This window comes from Lithobates pipiens, unplaced genomic scaffold (genome assembly GCF_037356315.1).
Source record: "Lithobates pipiens isolate NorthernLeopardFrog02 unplaced genomic scaffold, aLitPip1_a1.2 Scaffold_16, whole genome shotgun sequence".
NCBI classification, from domain to species: domain Eukaryota; kingdom Metazoa; phylum Chordata; class Amphibia; order Anura; family Ranidae; genus Lithobates; species Lithobates pipiens.
Genome location: NW_027507748.1, coordinates 84,282,743 through 84,303,124, shown reverse-complemented (window position 1 = coordinate 84,303,124; position 20,382 = coordinate 84,282,743). Strand labels below are relative to the sequence as shown.

Here is a 20,382-nt window from a genome sequence, read left to right as displayed (position 1 = left end):
AACAACAACAAAAATCCAGAAAAATGCATTTAAAAAAAAAATTTATAAATTGATTTGCATTTTAATGAGTGAAATAAATATTTGACCCCTTCGCAAAACATGACTTAGTTCTTGGTGGCAAAACCCTTGTTGGCAATCACTGAGGTCAGACAATTCTTGTAGTTGGCCACCAGGTTTGCACACATCCCAGGAGGGATTTTGTGCCACTTGATGGTGCATGGCCCCGTCCATTGTCCCTTTGATGCTGTGAAGTTGTCCTGTCCCCTTAGCAGAAAAACACCCCCAAAGCATAATGTTTCCACCTCCATGTTTGACGGTGGAGATGGTGTTCTTGGGGTCATAGGCAGAATTCCTCCTCCTCCAAATACGGCGAGTGGAGTTGATGCCAAAGAGCTTGATTTTGGTCTCCTCTGACCACAACACTTTCACCCAGTTCTCCTCTGAATTATTCAGATGTTGATTAGCAAACTTCAGATGGGCCTGTACATGTGCTTTTTTGAGCAGGGGGACCCTGTGGGCGCTGCAGGATTTCAGTCCTTTACGGGATAGTGTGTTACAAATTGTTTTCTTGTTGACTATGGTCCCAGCTGCCTTGAGATCATTGACAAGATTCCTCACCATTCTCATGGAAACTCCACAAGGTGAGATCTTGCATGGAGCCCCAGACCAAGAGAGATTGACAGGTATTTTGTGTTCCATTTTTCTTCCATTTGCAAATCATCGCACCAAATGTTGTCAATCTCTTACCAAGCTGCTTAGCGTGGTCTTATGGCCCATTCCAGCCTTGTGTAGGTCTACAATCTTGTCCCTGACATCCTTGGACAGCTCTTTGGTCTTGGTCAGGGTGGAGAGATTGGAATCTGATTGATTACTTCTGTGGATAGGTGTCTTTTATACAGGTAAGAAGCTGAGATTAGGAGTGCTCCTAATCTCAGCTCGTTGCCTGTATAGATGACACCTGGGAGGCAGTAATCTTGCTGATTGATAGGGGATCAAATACTTATTTTACTCATTAAAATGCAAATCAATTTATAACTTGTTTGAAATGTGTCTTTCTGAATATTTGTGTTGTTGTTCTGTCTCTCACTGTTAAAATAAACCTACTATTAAAATTATAGACTGATCATTTCTTTGTCAGTGGGCAAATGTACAAAATCATCAGGGATCAAATACTTTTTCCCTCACTGTACAACTTATGTAGGAGGAGTTGTTTCATATCTGTGTATCACCTGAGGCCAGTCACTTTAAGGAGTATATGTAAGGGTTTACAACCATTAATATGTATTATCTGCATTATGGTAAAATATGCCTCACTAGTTGTATCACTCACTCACCTCCTCTGTATACTTACCTCACTGCCCCCTGCTGCTGTCAATAAGATCCTGTGAGGGGGGAACAGGAGGGTGGGGCCAAGATGTGTGTGTCAGTGGAAGTGACTTCCTATGGTGTCACGCTGGGAAGAGGAGGAGCCTAGAATATCATTGCACAGAGCAGGTAAGTATAACATGTTTATCACTTAATTATTTTTAAAAAAAACCTTTATGGCCTCTTTAATTTATTGAAGCTTACCAGTCCTTAGATGTGATGGCTACATCCATTTTTCTTTTTTCAGGCTTTTTTCCCCTTTTAATTTCACCTGATGATCCTGCCAGTAACACATTTCCTGTCCTAGGGTGACAACACTATTTAGTTTTTTGCTTCAAGCCCATGGTGGGGTGTGCAAAAACAAAACACCAAAAAATAACCAAAAAGTGTATGTGAATACACATAAAAAAGTGCACGTAGGTTGTGTCATATGGTCCCTTCCTGAAGAGGAAGAACCCTTCCCTGATCCCCAAGGCAGAAAACGCCTGACAGGAGCAAGGCACACTTAGGTCCACCTAGCTAAAATGCCCGGCAGACCCCACTCCTCATTGTCAGCTGAAACCAACCAACGAATAGAAGGTGAGGGGCTCTCCCAAAGAGATCCCCCCCCCCCCCCAAGGCAGGGAAGGAAGAAACCTAAGGGCCACACATCCTCCCCTTAGAAGTTAGAACTCTGTAGGCTAGGCCTGAAGACCCACACCCTACAAAGTGAACTAAGACTTACAGTATATAGCGCAGGTGACACAAACGTGGAGAAAAATATAATAAAAGAGTGCAGATGCGGTGGCTAAAGGACAACACTCTCACTTTCTGTACTGCATTTATGAAGGAGCAGCGTTGTCACCCCAAGGCAGGAAGTGTGTTTGGTCTACCAGGCGCCTCCCCCTCCTCTTCATAATATGGAGAATCAACATTCAGTATTTGTTGTACCCATCCAACAGATCCTGTACAACAAAACACTTTCTAATGATATAGTTAACAGTGGAAAAGGGAGCAAAGAGTTCCTCATTGGGTTAAAGCGGTGTTCTACCCATTTAAAAGTCAGCAGCTACAAAAAGTGTAGCTGCTGACTTTTAATAAACAGACACCCATGCCACGGTCCAGCGATGCGAGCGCATGAAGTCGCGCTGTGATTGGCTGGAAGATTGCAGGGAGGGAGGGGGGAGAGGTGAACTTCCTTCTGCCATGGAGCCAGGGGAGGAAGTGGGATCTCGTGCCTGTCAAAACTGGGTAAAGCCCCCCCCCCCCCCACAAAAATAAAAAATTACATCAAATGCAGCATGTCAAGGGGTCACAAGTACTTAAAGCGGAAGTTTAATTTTTTGGGTGGAACTCCGCTTTAACATACCCTTTAGTGGTTTTCAAATGCTACTAATTAGTTTCAGATTACATCTACAGGTATAACATCTTTTCTCTCCTTACAGAAAAGCCATTTGAAGAGTAAAGATCTACGCATCAAGTTACTGAATGAAATCCTGCATGGAATAAAGGTAAGTGTAACATTTAGGAAAATAGGCATCACAGGCTATGGTTTTGGGACTTTGCGGGATCCCTTTTTCGCTCACTTGAGACTGTCTTGAAAGGGTTCCCGTGAAATGTCCTTATTTCAACTATATTTTATTTAAAGAAAAAAATTGCATTGTCTTTCAAAGAATAAAATAAGGGCCCAGGCACACTTGCACAATAAAACGCTGCTTTTTACAGGCGTTCACGATTGTTTTGTTGGCCTTTGTGCCCATGTATACTATAGGTGCACACTAGAGGCAGAAAAAAACCCACATTCAGGAGAGGAGCATTTGAGCATAAACATTGCTCAAAAGTGCCCAAACATGCGTCGCTGGGCGCGTTTTTGTGCACTTACACGCTAATACATTCTAATGGCCAGAATAAATTCAAATTCTGGCCAATAGAATGCTTTAACGGCAGATACATGAATGCACATTAAAGCACATAAACAAAACACTTTTTTTGCTGCTAAACTTCTGTAGGAGAAAAGACGTCCCAGAGAATACAGTGTGCATGTGGTCAAACAGTAACAGAGGAGAGGTTAAGACCAATTCCCCACCATAGATTCTTGTACCGCCTTCTGTTACGTGTTATGGTATTCATATGAATTCTGTACAATGTTTTCAGATTCTGAAGCTGTATGCCTGGGAGCCATCCTATCAGAGGAAAGTCGGTGAAATTAGGGAGAAGGAAATGGATGTGCTAAAATCTTCTGGATATCTGACCACATTTTCTATGCTGACACTCACTTGCATTCCTTTCCTGGTAAGCCATACTGTTGTGTTGTCACTGTATTGTAGCTGTAAGGATGTCTATTTGAATATGACTGATAAAAAAGAGACTTGTGGGTTTATTTATTGTGGCATGGCTGAAAGCACTGCTGTGTCGTAATTGATGGCCACCAGCCATATCATAAAGTTACCCGGGTACCTTAGGGTCACTTTGACTCAATAGGCCACCTGTAAAAGAAGCAGTAACATACTTCCCTTTCTGATGATCTGTATGTCGAAAAACCTGCAGCATCTCTGCTCCCCGGCCACTGCATGCACGTTACACTTCTGAGTATGTAGAATACTTTCTCCCTTACCAGGCTTTGGCTCCAGCCAGAAAATAGAAGATGACTATTTATGATGATTGATCGGTTACTGTGCCTAGATCAATAAAAAAGGCATTGGCTGCGTAAGGCTAGGTTTGGATCTATGCGGTTGATGATGCAGCTTTCCAAGGTATTGTGTTTTAGAACATGCAATTTTGATGCGTTTTTGCATGCAGTTTTTTTTCTCTTTAACAAACTGTGAATAGCCAGTTGTTAGTTGTTAAGGAGCAGGTGGCCGTCTTGTCATTAACAACCGATAAGTCATCAGCTGTCAGCGGGGTTCCTGCTGACAGCTGAATGTAAACAAAATAATTGTCAGCAATAATAAAATCTTGAACAAGATGTGTGGGGTCCTTTTGGGTCTGGTATGCATTTTGAGAGGAACCCCACAGCAATTTTTTTAGATGGCATGGGATCCCCCCAAAATCCATATTAGCTCTATATCCGAGCATGCAGCCCAGCAGCAGTGGTGTATTTAGGTTTTGTGCTGCCCTAGGCCTGACTAAACTTTTGCACCCTCTAATTTACATCTAAATGAGAATGTCAAATCTGATTTTTTTATTTTTATTTTTTTAATCAAATAATTTTTTATTACTTTTTACATACAAACAACATACAACCCAGGTACGTATTAAGAGGGGGACAAATTATTATTTTTTTGTGTTGGGTCAGCTTTATGGTGATTGTACAGTCTAATTGTATGGTCATCAGAAAGGAAAGGAGGGATGTATGGATGGATGGAAGTAGGAGTGAATAAATGGACAGATTTATGGATGGAGGAATGAACTGAACGAGGGAAGGGTGGATGGGGGGCCAGAAGTATGGAAGGATGTGTAACGTGTGAGTAGTCTGTCACACACTGACCTGATTTTCTCCGGATTGGCTTCTTCCCTAGCCTGCATCTTCTGTGGGATATGAGAGTTAGCTATAGCTGCAGCCATGGTCGGTGTGGGGAAGGCTGCAGGTGTGCTGAGTCCTCCCTATACTCTTCTCCAGGATGATGGAGGGGAGAGGGAATGGGATCATGACTTTCCCATCACTCCCAGTCCTGGAAGATCCCAACAGAGAGGTGTCGGTCACAGGGTATTATTCATGATAGGCAGGGGAGAGCCCACGTAGTATAGCAGCACACAGTGGCGTAACTAGAACCTTCAGGGCCCCGATGCAAGAAACCATGAAGGGCCCCCCTGAACCTCAGCCAGGGCCCTTCCCTCCGAGACCGGCGGTGGAACTCCAGGGCGTGGTCACAGGTGTGACCTTTGTGAGCCCTGTAGTTCCACCACTGGTATCAGCAGTTTTTTTTAATTATTTTTTTAAAATTTTTAAGTGCCCCATTGGCCCTAGGCAGGATGGGGTCCCCGTCCCCAGAAGAGATGAGGTCCTTTTCTCCAGGGCAGATTAAGTTACTGTCCCCACGTGAGAAGGGGTCCCTGTCCCCAGGGGGAGATGGAGGGGGTATGTAATGGTGTGTGGGGGATGGGGTCCTCTCACTCACCATGACCAAGCTGCAGGCGGCTCACTCATCCATGTTGGTCTGGGCTCCATCCAGTGTGCTGGACGGGCGATCAGGATATCTCCCAGAAAGACCTTTCATCATCTGTGTATGACGAGGAGGAGGGGGGCTGGCAGAAAAGCCTGCAGTGTCCTCCGGGGGGCTCTCATAGGGCTGCACTGCATCTGTGTGCTTAAAATTTGTTTACCTGGGAGAAGTATGCAGTGCAGTGTGGGCCAGACTCAGGGAGGGCAGAGCAGGAGAAGGGTACTCTAAGGAGCCGGCCGAGGACACAGGTCATGCGGGGAATGCACAACTAAAGAGCAGCCAGTGCGATAGTTGAGCATGGAGCTCTGCTAGTCACCCTCCACCTCCAGCCACCCCTGTGCATGGTGCACTGGTACCCCTAGCTGCCTATGCTGCTGCCGGCCATATGTAGAGGGGGCTGCATGGGCCCCCTGCATCACAGGGCCCAGTTGCGGTCGCAACTGCTGCACCCCCTATAGTTACGCCCCTGGCAGCACATACCAGAGCCAGGCATCCTACATTCTTCTCCTATGGAGGGACACATCCCGGGTCACCCAGATAGGAATCCCCTGAGATCCATGTCAGCAGTGTCAATGTCAGATGAAGAGGACTGATGGAGGGGGTGCTAGGTAGAGAGCAGTGAGGATCATCCACTGTGTACACAGCACAGCCCTCCCCTCCTCTGCCTCCCTTGGTTCTCAGCATGACATTAAAGTGTAAGTTCACTGGACACCCTCCCCAGTCCCCCGTTCCAGTGTCCTGCAATCCCCCACTGTCAGGACGCCGCTTCACAAGTCCAGGGATTTAAAAGCCCCACGGCATCACCTACATCTGTAACTCTCAGCAGAAGAGGCATTCTGATTGCTCAGCACCTCGCCCCCATAGGGACACCACTGCGATATTGTCATATTGGCAGCAGTGCAGCTGCTTTATGGGGGTGCCAGACCGATTTGCCCCCTAGATCCTGCCTGCCCCCCAGCATGAACTATTTTCATATTACTGGGTTTAGTAACACTTTAATGTGAAAGTAAACCCGGAGTTCTCCTCTGCCCCCATATGTCCCACCTACTTAATACAGAACGAAATACATTTTTTTTTTTTTTTTTAACAGTTGAATATACAAAGAAACCCCCCTCTTCTGCAATTCTACAAATATCACATTATTTTTAATGTATTTTACAGTCGAGCTTTATTAGGATTCTTTTTTTTCTACATTTTTCACAGGGTATACAATCTATATAACACACAATGTTTGCCTTCTTTTATTGTCAAGGTCTCCATTGCTACATTTGGAGTATATTTCCTGATCAATGAAGATAACGTTCTGACGGCATCAAAGGTTTTTACAACAATATCTCTCTTTAACATCCTGCGACTTCCATTGTTTGATCTTCCTACAGTCATCTCATCAGTAGTGCAGGTCAGTATATTCCTTTTGCTTTGCATTAAATCTCTCTCACTTGCCTAGTCCATGGCAGCTTTGAATCGGCAACTATCGGTTCAAAATTTAAAAAAATGCATTCTGAGCCCTGATATCCTGTAACATCATGTGACCACTTACTGCATCACAGGGCGTGTTTTTCTTCTGTAGACCACGCCTCCCTCATTACTATATCACCCCTTTTTTTTATTTAAAAGGCTATTTAACCACCCCAATACTTGGCGCTTTCACGCCCTTCCTGCCCATGCCATTTTTCAGCTTTCAGCACTGTCGCACTTTGAATGACAATTGCGTGGTCATGCAACACTGTACCCATATTCATTTTAAATCATTTTCTTCACACAGCGCTTTCTTTTGGGGGTATTTAATCACGGCTGGGTTTTAACCACTTTCAGACCGGACCATTTTGCTGGTAAATGACCAGAGGTCTTTTTACACTTTGGCACTGCGCTGCTTTAACTGGTAATTGCGCGGTCATGCAATGTTGTACCCAAACAAAATTTGCGTCCTTTTCTTCCCACAAATAGAGCTTTCTTTTGATGGTATTTGATTGCCTCTGCGATTTTTATTTTTTGCGATATAAACGTAAAAAGACCGCAAATTTTGAAAAAAAATGATATTTTCTACTTTTTGTTATTAGAAAAATCCAATAAACTCAATTTTAGTCATACATTTAGGCCAAAATGTATTCAGCCACATGTCTTTGGTAAAAAAAAAGTCAATAATTGTATATTTATTGGTTTGCGCAAAAGTTGTCACATCTACAAACTAAGGTACGTTTTCTGGAATTTACGCAGCTTTTAGTTTACGACTGCCTATCTCATTTCTTGAGGTGCTAAAATGACAGGGCAGTACAAAACCCCCCCAAATGACCCCATTTTGGAAAGTAGACCCCCTAAGGAAATTGATAAGAGGCATGTTGAGCCCATTGAATATTTTATTTTTTTGCCTCAAGCGATTGAATAATGACAAAAAAAAAATTTTTTTTTTTTTTTTACACAAAGTTGTCACTAAATGATATATTGCTCACACATGCTATGGGCGTATGTGAAATGACACCCCAAAATAAATTCTGCTGCTTCTCCTGAGTACGGGGATACCACATATGTGGGACTTTTTGGGAGCCTAGCCGCGTACAGGGCCCCGAAAACCAAGCACCGCCTTCAGGCTTTCTAAGGGCGTAAATTTTTGATTTCACGCCTCACTACCTATTACAGTTTTGAAGGCCATAAAATGCCAAGATGGCACAAAACCCCCACAAATGACCCCATTTTAGAAAGTAGACACCCCAAGCTATTTGCTGAGAGGCATGTTGAGTCCATGGAATATTTTATATTTTGCCACAAGTTGCGGGAAAATTACAAACTTTTTTTTTTTTTTTTTTTTTTTCACAAAGTTGTCACTAAATGATATATTGCTCATGCATGCCATGGGCATATGTGAAATGACACCCCAAAATAAATTCTGCTGCTTCTCCTGAGTACGGGGATACCACATATGTGGGACTTTTTGGGAGCCTAGCCGCGTACGGGGCCCCGAAAACCAAGCACCGCCTTCAGGCTTTCTAAGGGCGTAATTTTTTGAGTTCACTTCTCACTACCTATTACAGTTTTGAAGGCCATAAAATGCCAAGATGGCACAAAACCCCCACAAATGACCCCATTTTAGAAAGTAGACACCCCAAGCTATTTGCTGAGAGGCATGTTGAGTCCATGGAATATTTTATATTTTGCCACAAGTTGCGGGAAAATTACAAACTTTTTTTTTTTTTCACAAAGTTGTCACTAAATGATATATTGCTCACGCATGCCATGGGCATATGTGAAATGACACCCCAAAATAAATTCTGCTGCTTCTCCTGAGTACGGGGATACCACATATGTGGGACTTTTTGGGAGCCTAGCCGCGTACGGGGCCCCAAAAACCAAGCACCGCCTTCAGGCTTTCTAAGGGCGTTACAGTTTTGAAGGCCATAAAATGCCAAGATGGCACAAACCCCCCCCCCCCAAATGACCCCATTTTAGAAAGTAGACACCCCTAAATTTAGGGGTACACTAGTGAGACTAGGTAATAAATGGCGGGTGCCCTGAAACTATAAAAAAATAACTAACCAACCAGCGTCACCTGTAACAGTTATATGGTGATCACTGGTGAAAGGGTTAACTAGGGGGCAATCAGGGGGCTTTATGCGGTAGTATATGGGGGTCCCTGGCGCTATAAAAAGCTGCGGCGAACCTAAATACCTACCTGCCTAACTAGCGTCACCTGTGACACTAATACAGCGATCAGAAAAACGATCGCTTATTAGGCTGGGTTCACACTGGAGCGATGCGGGAACGCCACGAATGCGCGGCGGGTTCCCGCATCGCATGCCTCCCGGCGGCAGTTCACACTGCCCTATGCGAACTGCTGGGAGTGTCAGTGAAATGTTAATGACACCCCCAGATCAGTTCGCATATCGCAGTGCGATCTGCAAACTTGGATCGCATGGTGTGAACACCCATGCGATCCGATTCTGCTGCGGACCAAAAAAAGGGTCCCGTGCGAGTTTGCGGCGGGTGCGGCGGGTGCGACACGAATTCAGCCATACTATCTGTATAGCTGAACTCGAATCGCACAGAGATCGGATGTGATTTGCACTGCAGTGCGGTGCGAATCACATCCGTTCTCATAAACCGCTGCAATGTGAACCCAGCCTTAGTGACACTGGCGACGGGGGGTGATCACGGGGTTAAACCTTTATTGGGGGGGTTAGGGGGGTACCTTAGAACTAAAGGGGGCTAACCCTAACTGCCCTAACAGTTATTAGTCACAAATGACACCTGCCGGGTGATCAGGGGGTTAAACCTTTATTAGGTAATAAATGGCGGGTGCCCTGAAACTATAAAAAAATAACTAACCAACCAGCGTCACCTGTAACAGTTATATGGTGATCACTGGTGAAAGGGTTAACTAGGGGGCAATCAGGGGGCTTTATGCGGTAGTATATGGGGGTCCCTAGCGCTATAAAAAGCTGCGGCGAACCTAAATACCTACCTGCCTAACTAGCGTCACCTGTGACACTAATACGGCGATCAGAAAAATGATCGCTTATTAGGCTGGGTTCACACTGGAGCGATGCGGAAACGCCGCGAATCCGCGGCGGGTTCCCGCATCGCATGCCTCCCGGCGGCAGTTCACACTGCCCTATGCGAACTGCTGGGAGTGTCAGTGAAATGTTACTGACACCCCCAGATCAGTTCGCATATCGCAGTGCGATCTGCAAACTCGGATCGCATGGTGTGAACACCCATGCGATCCGATTCTGCTGCGGGCCAAAAAAAGGGTCCCGTGCGAATTTGCGGCGGGTGCGGCGGGTGTGGCGGGTGCGGCGGGTGCGGCGAATGGCTGAACTCGAATCGCACAGAGATCGGATGTGATTTGCACTGCAGTGCGGTGCGAATCACATTCGTTCTCATAAACCGCTGCAATGTGAACCCAGCCTTAGTGACACTGGCGACGGGGGGTGATCACGGGGTTAAACCTTTATTGGGGGGGTTAGGGGGGTACATTAGAACTAAAGGGGGCTAACCCTAACTGCCCTAACAGTTATTACAGTCACAAATGACACCAATGCAAAAAAAAAAAAAAAAAAAAAAAAAAATGACATTGGTGTCACTGTGACTGGGGGGGCAGGGGTAATTGGGGGGGTGATCGGGGGGTAAAGGGGGGGTGTGAGTGTGCCTGGCATGTTCTACTGTGTGTGGGATGTGTTGGTGCAACTCACTGATCCGCTCTCCTCCGTGTCGGAACGAAAAATACCGACACGGAGGAGAGAATACATCACTTCCTCTCCTGTGTTTACATTACAGGAGAGGAAGTGATGTCACCGGGGATTTCCATTCGTCGGGAGCGATCGCGAGGGGGTGGCCATGAATGAATGGCCGTCCCCTCGTCCGGGATCGCTCCCGAACGAAAACCGACCGCCGCAGGCACCGGGCGGGGGCCCGATCGGGCCCCCGACCCGCGGGAGGCAAATCACGTACATGTACGTGCTTATGCCTGCCCGTGCCATTCTGCCGACGTACATCGGCGTGAGGCGGTCGGCAAGTGGTTAAAAAAAAATTTACTAAAAAAAAAGAAAAAAGTCAAACTTTTAAAAAAAAGGTTTCTGTCAGTAACTTTTGTAAATAAGTAATTTTTCTCCTTCACTGATGTGGCACCTATCAGCACTGATGGAAATTGATGGGCACTAAAAGGCAGCACTGACTGGCACCAGTAATGGGCACTGATTGGTGGCACTCATGGGTCTTTATTGTAATCAGGGCACTGATGATTTACTATTCAAACCTGGATCCCAGAGACATGAGGATATACTGATGTCCAGAAAAAAACTACATCAAACCCATGTGACTTTTCATTTAAGTGCTCAAATACTTATGCAGCATATACTAATGATCATATAGGCAAAAACGGCAAGAAAATCTGTGTATTCATGTCCAATGATTGTAAAATTCAGCTTCTGTAGGTATAAAGATTTGTATAGCAAACAAATATGTGCAGACACAACATTGGTAGCATACATTTTTACATATGGTGTACACCTTAAAGTGATATAAAACCTCCAGTTTTTTTAAAGAACTTTCAGAAGCTGATATTAAGCAGTATTAAACACAAAATAAAAGTGTTATGGTGCCACTTGCTATTAAATGTGGTGGCTGCATTTGTTTTCTTTTTTAGGCCTTTTCCCCCTCTGTTTTCACCTGGTGATCTGTCCAGTAACACACCTGTATTAAAATGCCTCCACTCTGGATGAAGGAGCACAGGGGCAACTTTTGGATAGCAGCCTTGTCAGTCTCGGGGAGGGGAGAGTGTTTGATGTACAAGCAGATTTAGACACTAACAAATTGAAGCCAAGCTCCAACTCACATTGTAGTTATACAAGCAGTTATAGCAATCAGTTTTTTTTCTTTTTGGGGTAGGAATTTTAGCAAATAATTTACTGGGAAATGTTTATTTTACTGTGCTCAGTGTGTTAAACAAAAAATCATTGAGGGTTTCATACTATGGCCGGTGCTACCGGTGCTACCGGTGCTACCACTAGGCAAACTAGGCAGCCGCCTAGGGTGTCTAGCCACTGGTGTTCCTACTCTCTTTTCTCTGCAGCAAGCAACTAAGTCTCAGCAGGCAGCCGCTGCTCTTTTCGCACATTGCAACTATACTCCCAAGTGAAAGGAAGCAAGCAAACATTCATTGATGGTCCCTGGTAGGCTGCATTTGATGGGCACTGCTGAGGCTGCATTTGATGGGCGCTGGTGAGGCTGCATTTGATGGGCGCTGGTGAGGCTGCATTTGATGGGCACCGGTGGGCTGCGTTTTATGGGCGCTTTATTAAAAAGATGGGGTCTACATGGGCAGGGTAAAGGGGGTGGAGTCAAGGGGGGTGGCAAAATGAGGTCTCGCCTAGGGTGTCAAAAATCCTTGCACCAGTCCTGCTGTGTAAGCAAGCGATGCACCACTCCAAGTAGCACTTCCAAACTAACACCTCCCCTGGCAAGTAGGGTGTCGGCTCAGTATGCAAGATGCATGTGAGCATAAAATGTCCGGATGGCCGCACTCCAAATAAATACTTTTATTGAAAACATAGTCCATACAAACTTTGGATAAAAATAAGTTGACACGTTTCACACCACTTACCGGTGCTTAATCATAGCTAATAGTGGTGTGAAACGTGTCAGATGAAAGGGAAGGTTGACCTGCTATAAAGCGAGGCTCAGGACACAGCTGTAAAGTGGGGTTTAGGACATTGTTATAAAGGGGGAAGGAGGACACTGTTATAAAGGGGGCTCTGGACACTCCTTTAAAGGGGATCTCAGGACACTGCTATAAAGGGGGCTCTGGACACTCTTTTAAAGGGGATCTCAGGACACTGCTATAAAGGGGGCTCAAGACACTGCTGTAAAGGGGGGCTAAAGGGGGTAGGTTACATTGACATGAAAGAGGAACTGTGACGCGTAGGGGGACTGTGAACTAAAGGGAGGAGGGACTTTAAAGTGGACCGGGAAACTATGACATAAACGGGGAGACACTGATGTGAAGGGATTGTGATGTGCAGGGTGAACTGAAGACAATGATGTAAGAAGGGGACTGTGATAAAAAAAAGTGGAGGCTGCAATTTAAACAACATTTGTACCTCTGCTCCAAGAAAATTTTACTGACCGGACCTCTTTATTTTACTAGCCCTGCTCTAGGGCATATTCAGTGACATTCCATCATAACCTTGAGCTTTGTGATCTGGACTCTGCGTAGATCCAGGTGAACAATGCTTCCCGGCCCTCCCAGGAACCGCTATGCAAAGTAGTTGTGGATCCAAAGCCCAGCGCTGCCCTTTTTTCTTACCTTTAGCATTTCTTCACAAACTGAGACCTGGAAATATTTTTTTTGGTAAAAATGACTGAAAGCAACAAGATTTTCAATTATATAATGCTGGCCATATTCACAGCAATTTCTAGACCAGTTTGACCACTTTCATCCAAACTATGTTTGCAGGGAAAGAGCAAACCGTTTAAAGCAATCCACCTCCAACAGTGTCAATCATTTCACAATTTTAGTATAAACTCTTGGGGATCTTATTAGTTCAATAGGTTGCTTTGTGCACTCCAAGGAAATTGCTGGAAGATTGCGTATGTGTATACTGTATCTAGCGTTAGACATGCGGAGTACATTTTCTTAAAGTGGACCTCAAAGATCACTACAAACTTTCTGTGTACATCTGGTTATGACTGATTTACAGACATTGGAGGAAAGGGTAACCAATGATATTTAGGCTAACATGTTTGTGAATCTCTCTGGAAAATAGAAGTAAACAGCTGACTGGTTCCTATTAGCTGTAATTGTCATGAATCGGCCTTTTTGTATGGTGTAATCTGTATGTACCACATTCCTAGACGTCTCATAAATAAATGACTGCTTATATTTTCTAGACTAAAGTTTCTCTGGTACGATTGGAAAATTTTCTTTGTGGTGAAGAACTCGTCCCAGAAAACATTGAAACCAATTATAAAGGAAGTAAGTACGTTTTAAAAGGAAGTATTTTGTAGAAGAGGCTTTAGTCTTTTTTTACATTGCTTATATTTGAATGTGAAGCAGGACATCTGAAAAGAGGAATACACTTTAAATAAACCATCATGTAAAATCCATACATTGGTGAAAGGTTAAACTAGAAAAGTTTATGTAGCAGTGAAAATTTGTTTCCAAAAGTTGTAAATTCCTCTTTCCACTATCTGTGCTCTTCAGATACTTTCATAAGTGGACACCCAGTGCTCCATACACCAAAGCATATATACTGTATGTGCTTACCAGAAATAGTCTGACTCTCAATCTCTTGAGGCGTTAAACCACGCTCAATATAACTATTGGTCCAATACCAGTATGCTCAGATATACAGCCCACATTCATCAGGAAATCATATGGCAACCAGTTATCACTGTTGTGATTGCCTGGTGTAAAATTATTGTGGTAATTTTATTTAAACGCAGTTAAAAACACTTACAAAGACTTCCGGTTCCGGTGCCACATGAGGAGGAGGTGATCACCCTCAGCTCCCGCGTCCCTCCTCGCAAATACTGCCCTAATTACTGCTACGGGCCTCGGGGAGAACCTATACTTCACCGGCAGTCGGGTGACCCCTCATGGATCGTTTCGTAGAGCGATCCTACGCTAAAGCAGCCTCGGCGGGGCTCCCTCCTGCGGAAGAGGCACACGCGGCCAACATGGCGGCCGCGCCGCACCTTCCAGACCAGGCCCTACTGCCTTCGGACTCTCCGAATTCAGCGGCGCCACTGCAGACAGACCCGGCGTCGCCTGAGGGCATAGCACATGCGGTTGTCCTCTTGCTGGGTCCCACACTCGCAGCTACCGTAGAAGCGGCAGTCAACAGAGGGCTGGAGCAACTTCACCTGGAAGTACGGGCCCAGGCCCAGAGACTCCAACAGACAGAGGATCGTATCTCGGCCCTGGAAGACTAATCTGCAGGTGCGTCTGCTGCGCTAAATAGGGTCCTTCACACCCATAAAGAGATCTGGGAGAAACTGGACGATTTGGAGAATAGATCCAGGAGGAACAACCTCCGCATTATAGGTCTTCCGGAATCGGTTTCCTCGGCCCAACTCTCAGTTCTATGCGCCATAATGATCCCCGAACAACTGGGCCTCCGCACGCCGTGCACGATCGAACGGGCGCATCGTATCGGTCAGCCGTCTGAAACACGCTCCAAGCCCCGGCACGTCATCGTTAAGTATCTAAACTACGCCGACAAGACGGCAATTATGGAAAAGTTTCGTAGCTCACGTTCGTTAGTGATCGATGGGGTTAAACTGCTCCTTTTTGCTGACTATTCTGTGGACGTTATGCACAGACGCAAGGCCTTCTCCCCGGTGTGCACCGCCCTTTACAACCTTCGTGTCAAGTTCTCCTTGTCGTATCCGGCCACGCTACGCCTCCAAACTAACGAAGTGGATCAGCTCACCTTCACCACGCCGGGAGAAGCCGAACGATACGTTGAATCTCTGGGCTCTGCTATGGAACATTCGAACGTGCCTGACGCATCTTCTCCATACTCCGGGAGCAAATCTGCTATGCCTTCTAAGTCTCACCGCAGTCCCACTAACCCTCCGCACAAGCACATCAGAGTCACGCCCAAGGATGATCGTTTGGGTCACCGCTGACGAATTTTCCGTTCCACTGACTCTGGGATAGACATGTGGTGAGGTTTTACGTTCACTTGAGATCTCCCCCTCTCTCTATTCGATCCTTCTGGATGTCACCAACCTAGACTATGGACCCGAAGGGTTGCCGTCGGGATGCCCGGTCTCCCAACGGCAGCAGTATGACGCCAGCCCTCCTTTGATTTTTGATTTTTACTTTTGCTTCTAATTTTACTTTTGTTTTTGCTTTTGCTTCTATAAGCAGAGGCTATGTCCATTACAGGTTGCCTTGTTGTTGCCACTTTTACTGACACTGTTATTTGCTAAAAAGTTTTGCATATTGTCTACGTGGGGATCGCAGCTTTCACCTCGGCTCACTCACCCTCTACATATCCCCCACGAACGTGGATCTTAGTTACTAGCATATACGACCTCCCTAGAGTGGGGGTCTCATGCTTCTCCCCCCCGTCGAACCCAGTCATGTACTCCTGTAGGGGTACTAGGTTCTCCCGCTGCCCAGTGTATTTTTTGTTTTAGCTTTTTATCATCTCTGTTTTCATTCCTTTTCTCCGATTTAATATGTCTCTCCTTATGGCCCCTTCACTGTCACCAGGGGAGGGGCGGGACGGGGCTGGTAGCCGAGTCTGAAAGTTGTGACTCATGTGGAAAAAAGGAAAGTTCATATATGTTAGGATGTTTCCACACACATTGTGTTTTTTATCTATGCTTAGTTATCTAGTTTTTACCATTGTACACCAGATACAGATGCCTAATGTAGCTATAACCCCCTTGGGGACTGAGGACTATGTATGGAGACATACGATCGCGGGGACGCTTGAGCACAGCAAGACTGTCCCTGCACTGACCACTAGCATTTCTGCCCAGCTAACTTTATTGTTACATCGACCGCTGGTGGACGTGACGTGAAAGTTATCTCATGGAATGTCAAGGGGCTTCGATCTCCGTGTAAACGCATGGCTGTACTGAGGCACTTGAAACGCCTCCGAGCAGACATAGCCTTACTGCAGGAGACTCACCTCACGACGGAGGACTTGCAACGGCTACGCAAATTATGGGTTGGTGAGGTATATGGCTCACCGGCTGCTGGACGCAAGGCTGGTGTTGCCATATTAATACATAAACACCTTTCGCATGAAATAGTATCTGTTAGAGCTGACACTGAGGGACGTAAGGTGACAGTGCAGGTGCTACTTGACTCAACCCCCATGGCCATCACCAATGTTTACGCCCCTAACTCACCGGGCACGCCCTTCTACCAGGAAGTAGTTCAATGGATTTTAGCCGTCCCTGATTCACATCATTTAGTTGGAGGAGACCTCAACTCAGTGATGTCCACCATAACTGACCGTTCCAAGACTGGTACCAGTAGGGGGACTCCTCTGACTTCCAATGCGCCCAAACCTACTCCATTAGCCCAAGCCCTGACATCCATACACTACACTGATATATGGCGACTACAACACCCGACTAGCCAAGAATATACCTTTTTCTCTCCACCGCACCAATCCTTTTCGCGCATAGATTATTTTTTTGCCTCACCCGCCTTGACGCCATTCATAAGGGATTCAGACATACTGGATGCCAGGATATCGGACCACAGTTCGGTGGTAGTGCATTTATTGCTCACGGGAACCCCATGAGGGCCGAAGATGTGGAGGTTTCCCTCCTATCTGGCCGACAGCCCGGACTTTCAAGACATGCTTTGGACTGCGTGGACTGATTACACGACCACCAATAGCGCACATATCTCGGATCCTAACTTGTTTTGGGAAACGGGTAAAGCCTTCATGAGAGGCAGGATAATATCGTACACCACGCAACTGAAAAAACACAATAGAAGTCAGTATGAAGCCACTAGTAAAATGCTTAATGCAGCTCACGAGCGCCTGCTTCTGCACCATACGCTGGAGCATATTCAGAGCTGGACTCAAGCCAAAAGGGCGTTTGACCTTTGGGCTGAGCAACAGGAGTTGGCTCAACTGGCTTACTCCAAACTGTGCTTTCACAGATATGGGAACAAATCAGGCAAACTCCTTGCGATATTATGCGCGGGACCCAGAAGACCCACTCGCATCCATTCCATGCGAGATGTAGACGGCTCAGTGACCTTAGACAAAGATAGGATCAATGCCATTATCACCAACTATTACTCTACTCTATACAAAGCTGACTCGACTAACGTGGACTTTGCGGACGCCTTTCTGTCCACCATTAATTTACGGACGCTGCAAGACGAACACCTCACTGTCCTTAATGCCCCCATTACTCTTGAGGAGATTAAACATACTATCTCGTCCATGTCCACGGCCAAAGCGCCTGGTCCGGATGGCTACTCGGCGGAATTCTACAAATCCACAGTGGAGTACCTACCGGATACCCTCCAACATGTTTATGCGGGCATGTGGCAGGGTGGGCCTTATTTGCCCACGGGTTGACATGCTTACATAAAACTTATTTCAAAAAAAGGTAAAGATCCCACTATGCCTGGATCGTATCGCCCGATTTCACTTATTAATGTGGACGCAAAAATTTTATCCAAAATAATTGCTGCTAGACTAGCCAAATTTCTCCCCTCGCTGCTCCACCCGGCCCAATCAGGTTTTGTGTCTGGACGTTCCGCTACCCTTAATATTCGTAAAGTTCTATTGGCCCTTCACTATGCCAAAAACCACCCCACGCAAGACGTAGCAATAATTTCTTTAGACGCGGAAAAAGCTTTCGATAACGTTAGTCTAACTTGGTTGTTCAGGGTGCTAGAGCAATTTGGCTTTCAAGGCCAGTTTATGCAATTTATACAACGGATGTACTCCTCCCCCACAGCTCGACTGGTCACCCCTGATTTCATGTCAGATTCCATACCTTTATCCAAGGGAACCAGACAGGGGTGCCCACTGTCGCCGCTATTATTTAATCTAGCGATTGAACCTCTATCTAGATGGCTTAATTCGGGGGATGGGATCAGTGGTCTACCGATAGGTCAGCACACGCTGCGATCCGCTCTTTTTGCGGACGATATCCTGTTGTTCACCACTGATCCCGCCTCCGACTTTGCCAAGTTACAGGGAATCCTTTCCACTTTTCAAAACTGCTCAGGATTTCAGGAGTTAATTTTGACAAGAGTGAAATATTGCCCCTGAACCCCAGAATGTCCCATAAATGGACACATCAATCCCCATTCACTATAGCCAAACATCATATCACGTACCTAGGCATACACATCGGACGAGAACCGACCTCATTGTATGGGTTGAGTTACCCCCCACTTATATCGAAAATTGTACAGGAATTAGATTTATGGACAGCCCTGCCTATTTCGCTCTTCGGGAGATGCCATTTGTTTAAAATGATATCATTTGCTAGACTGCTATATCCCATGCAGACTATACCCCTTCTGCTAAAACACGCAGACGTCCAGAAAATATACAAGGCACTATCGGCCTTTCTGTGGTCTCGTAAGAGAGCACGTATAGCTCTACATAAACTATGCCTCCCGAAGACCGACGGCGGGGCTGGGGTGCCCAATCTTCGCTTTTATAACCTTGCATGCCTATTACGTCAGGGTCTGGACTGGTTATCGGGCAACTCTAGGTATTGCAATGTACGACTGGAAGGAGCTATGGCTTCTCCGTACTCATTAGCAGCAATTCTTCACTCCAAACTGCACGCATTGCCGCCTCATCTTAAATCTAACCTGCTGATCAGAGACACTGTCGTTGCCTGGAGGGAGACCCGCAAACTACTGGGCTTGCCGACCTCCATCTCGAGTCATATTCCTATTCAGGGGAATCCCATGTTTCTCCCATCCACCCTACATGCAATCTTTGAGCAGTGGAGAATAAGGGGTCTCACGTCTACCAAAGCTGTTTATGAAACTGGTTCTCGCAAGTTTAAATCGTTCACAGTCCTATCTCAGGAATTTTCGCTTCCACCGACCCATCTTTTTTACTACGGTCAGCTGATTGCTTACTTGAGCTCCCATTGTGGTCTGCAGACGGACCCTTTTCAGAAGTCTTTCATTGATACCGTAGTGGCCTCCGGGGAATATTCGATAACCAACCTTTATTCCTATCTCATCCAACACCAAACCGACAAATATCATCTCACCCCATTCCGGCAGTGGGCAACCCTTTTGCGAGATGACGATATTCCAGATAAAATATTAGATGGATACAGGCGAGTACGGAAACTTACCCTTTCTGAAACATGGCGCGAGACACAATTCAAGATACTTCACAGAGCATATTACCCTGTGTACTTAGATAAGGATAATGGTAACTTGAAAATATGTCCTTGGTGTTCTGAGCCTCACCCCACGTTGCTACATCGTCTGTGGGACTGTCCTGCCATTGAAAACTTCTGGACCGCAGTGACTACCTATGTTGGCTCTGTCTCTCACCAACGGATTCCGAGAGAGATCGCGCTTTGCCTTTTTGGCTATGTTCCTCAAACCGCTCCGTCGGGAGACCAGAGTTGGACCCCAGTTTCTCAATGGGCCCAACTGGCCCTCCTTGTTGCCCGCAGGACCATTATGCAAACCTGGATCTCCAAGACACCACCTTCACTACCCATGGTTCAAAAGGCCATTGAATCACTCTTCTACCTGGAGAGACTGGATACCATTACCAGGAATCCTAAACCTACCCGCCACTTTTTTGCGAGGTGGCGCAAATACATGGAGGCCACACTGCCACACTCTGACCTTCAGAGGGCCATGCAACCATTTCGCTACACGGAATGGTATCTCCGACAC

At 46.0% G+C, this 20,382-nt stretch overlaps 1 protein-coding gene across 2 annotated transcripts in view; it reads left to right on the top strand.

The window, feature by feature from the left end:
• The window catches only part of LOC143981890 (multidrug resistance-associated protein 1-like), a 109,950-nt gene that overhangs the window by 32,921 nt on the left and 56,647 nt on the right, over window positions 1-20,382 (top strand). For both annotated transcript variants that reach the window (XM_077480070.1, XM_077480069.1), the window contains exons 7-10: window positions 2,790-2,855; window positions 3,499-3,636; window positions 6,760-6,906; window positions 13,890-13,974. In XM_077480070.1, coding sequence (XP_077336196.1) covers window positions 2,790-2,855; window positions 3,499-3,636; window positions 6,760-6,906; window positions 13,890-13,974 — 436 coding nt within the window. The remainder of the gene's footprint in view (window positions 1-2,789; window positions 2,856-3,498; window positions 3,637-6,759; window positions 6,907-13,889; window positions 13,975-20,382) is intronic.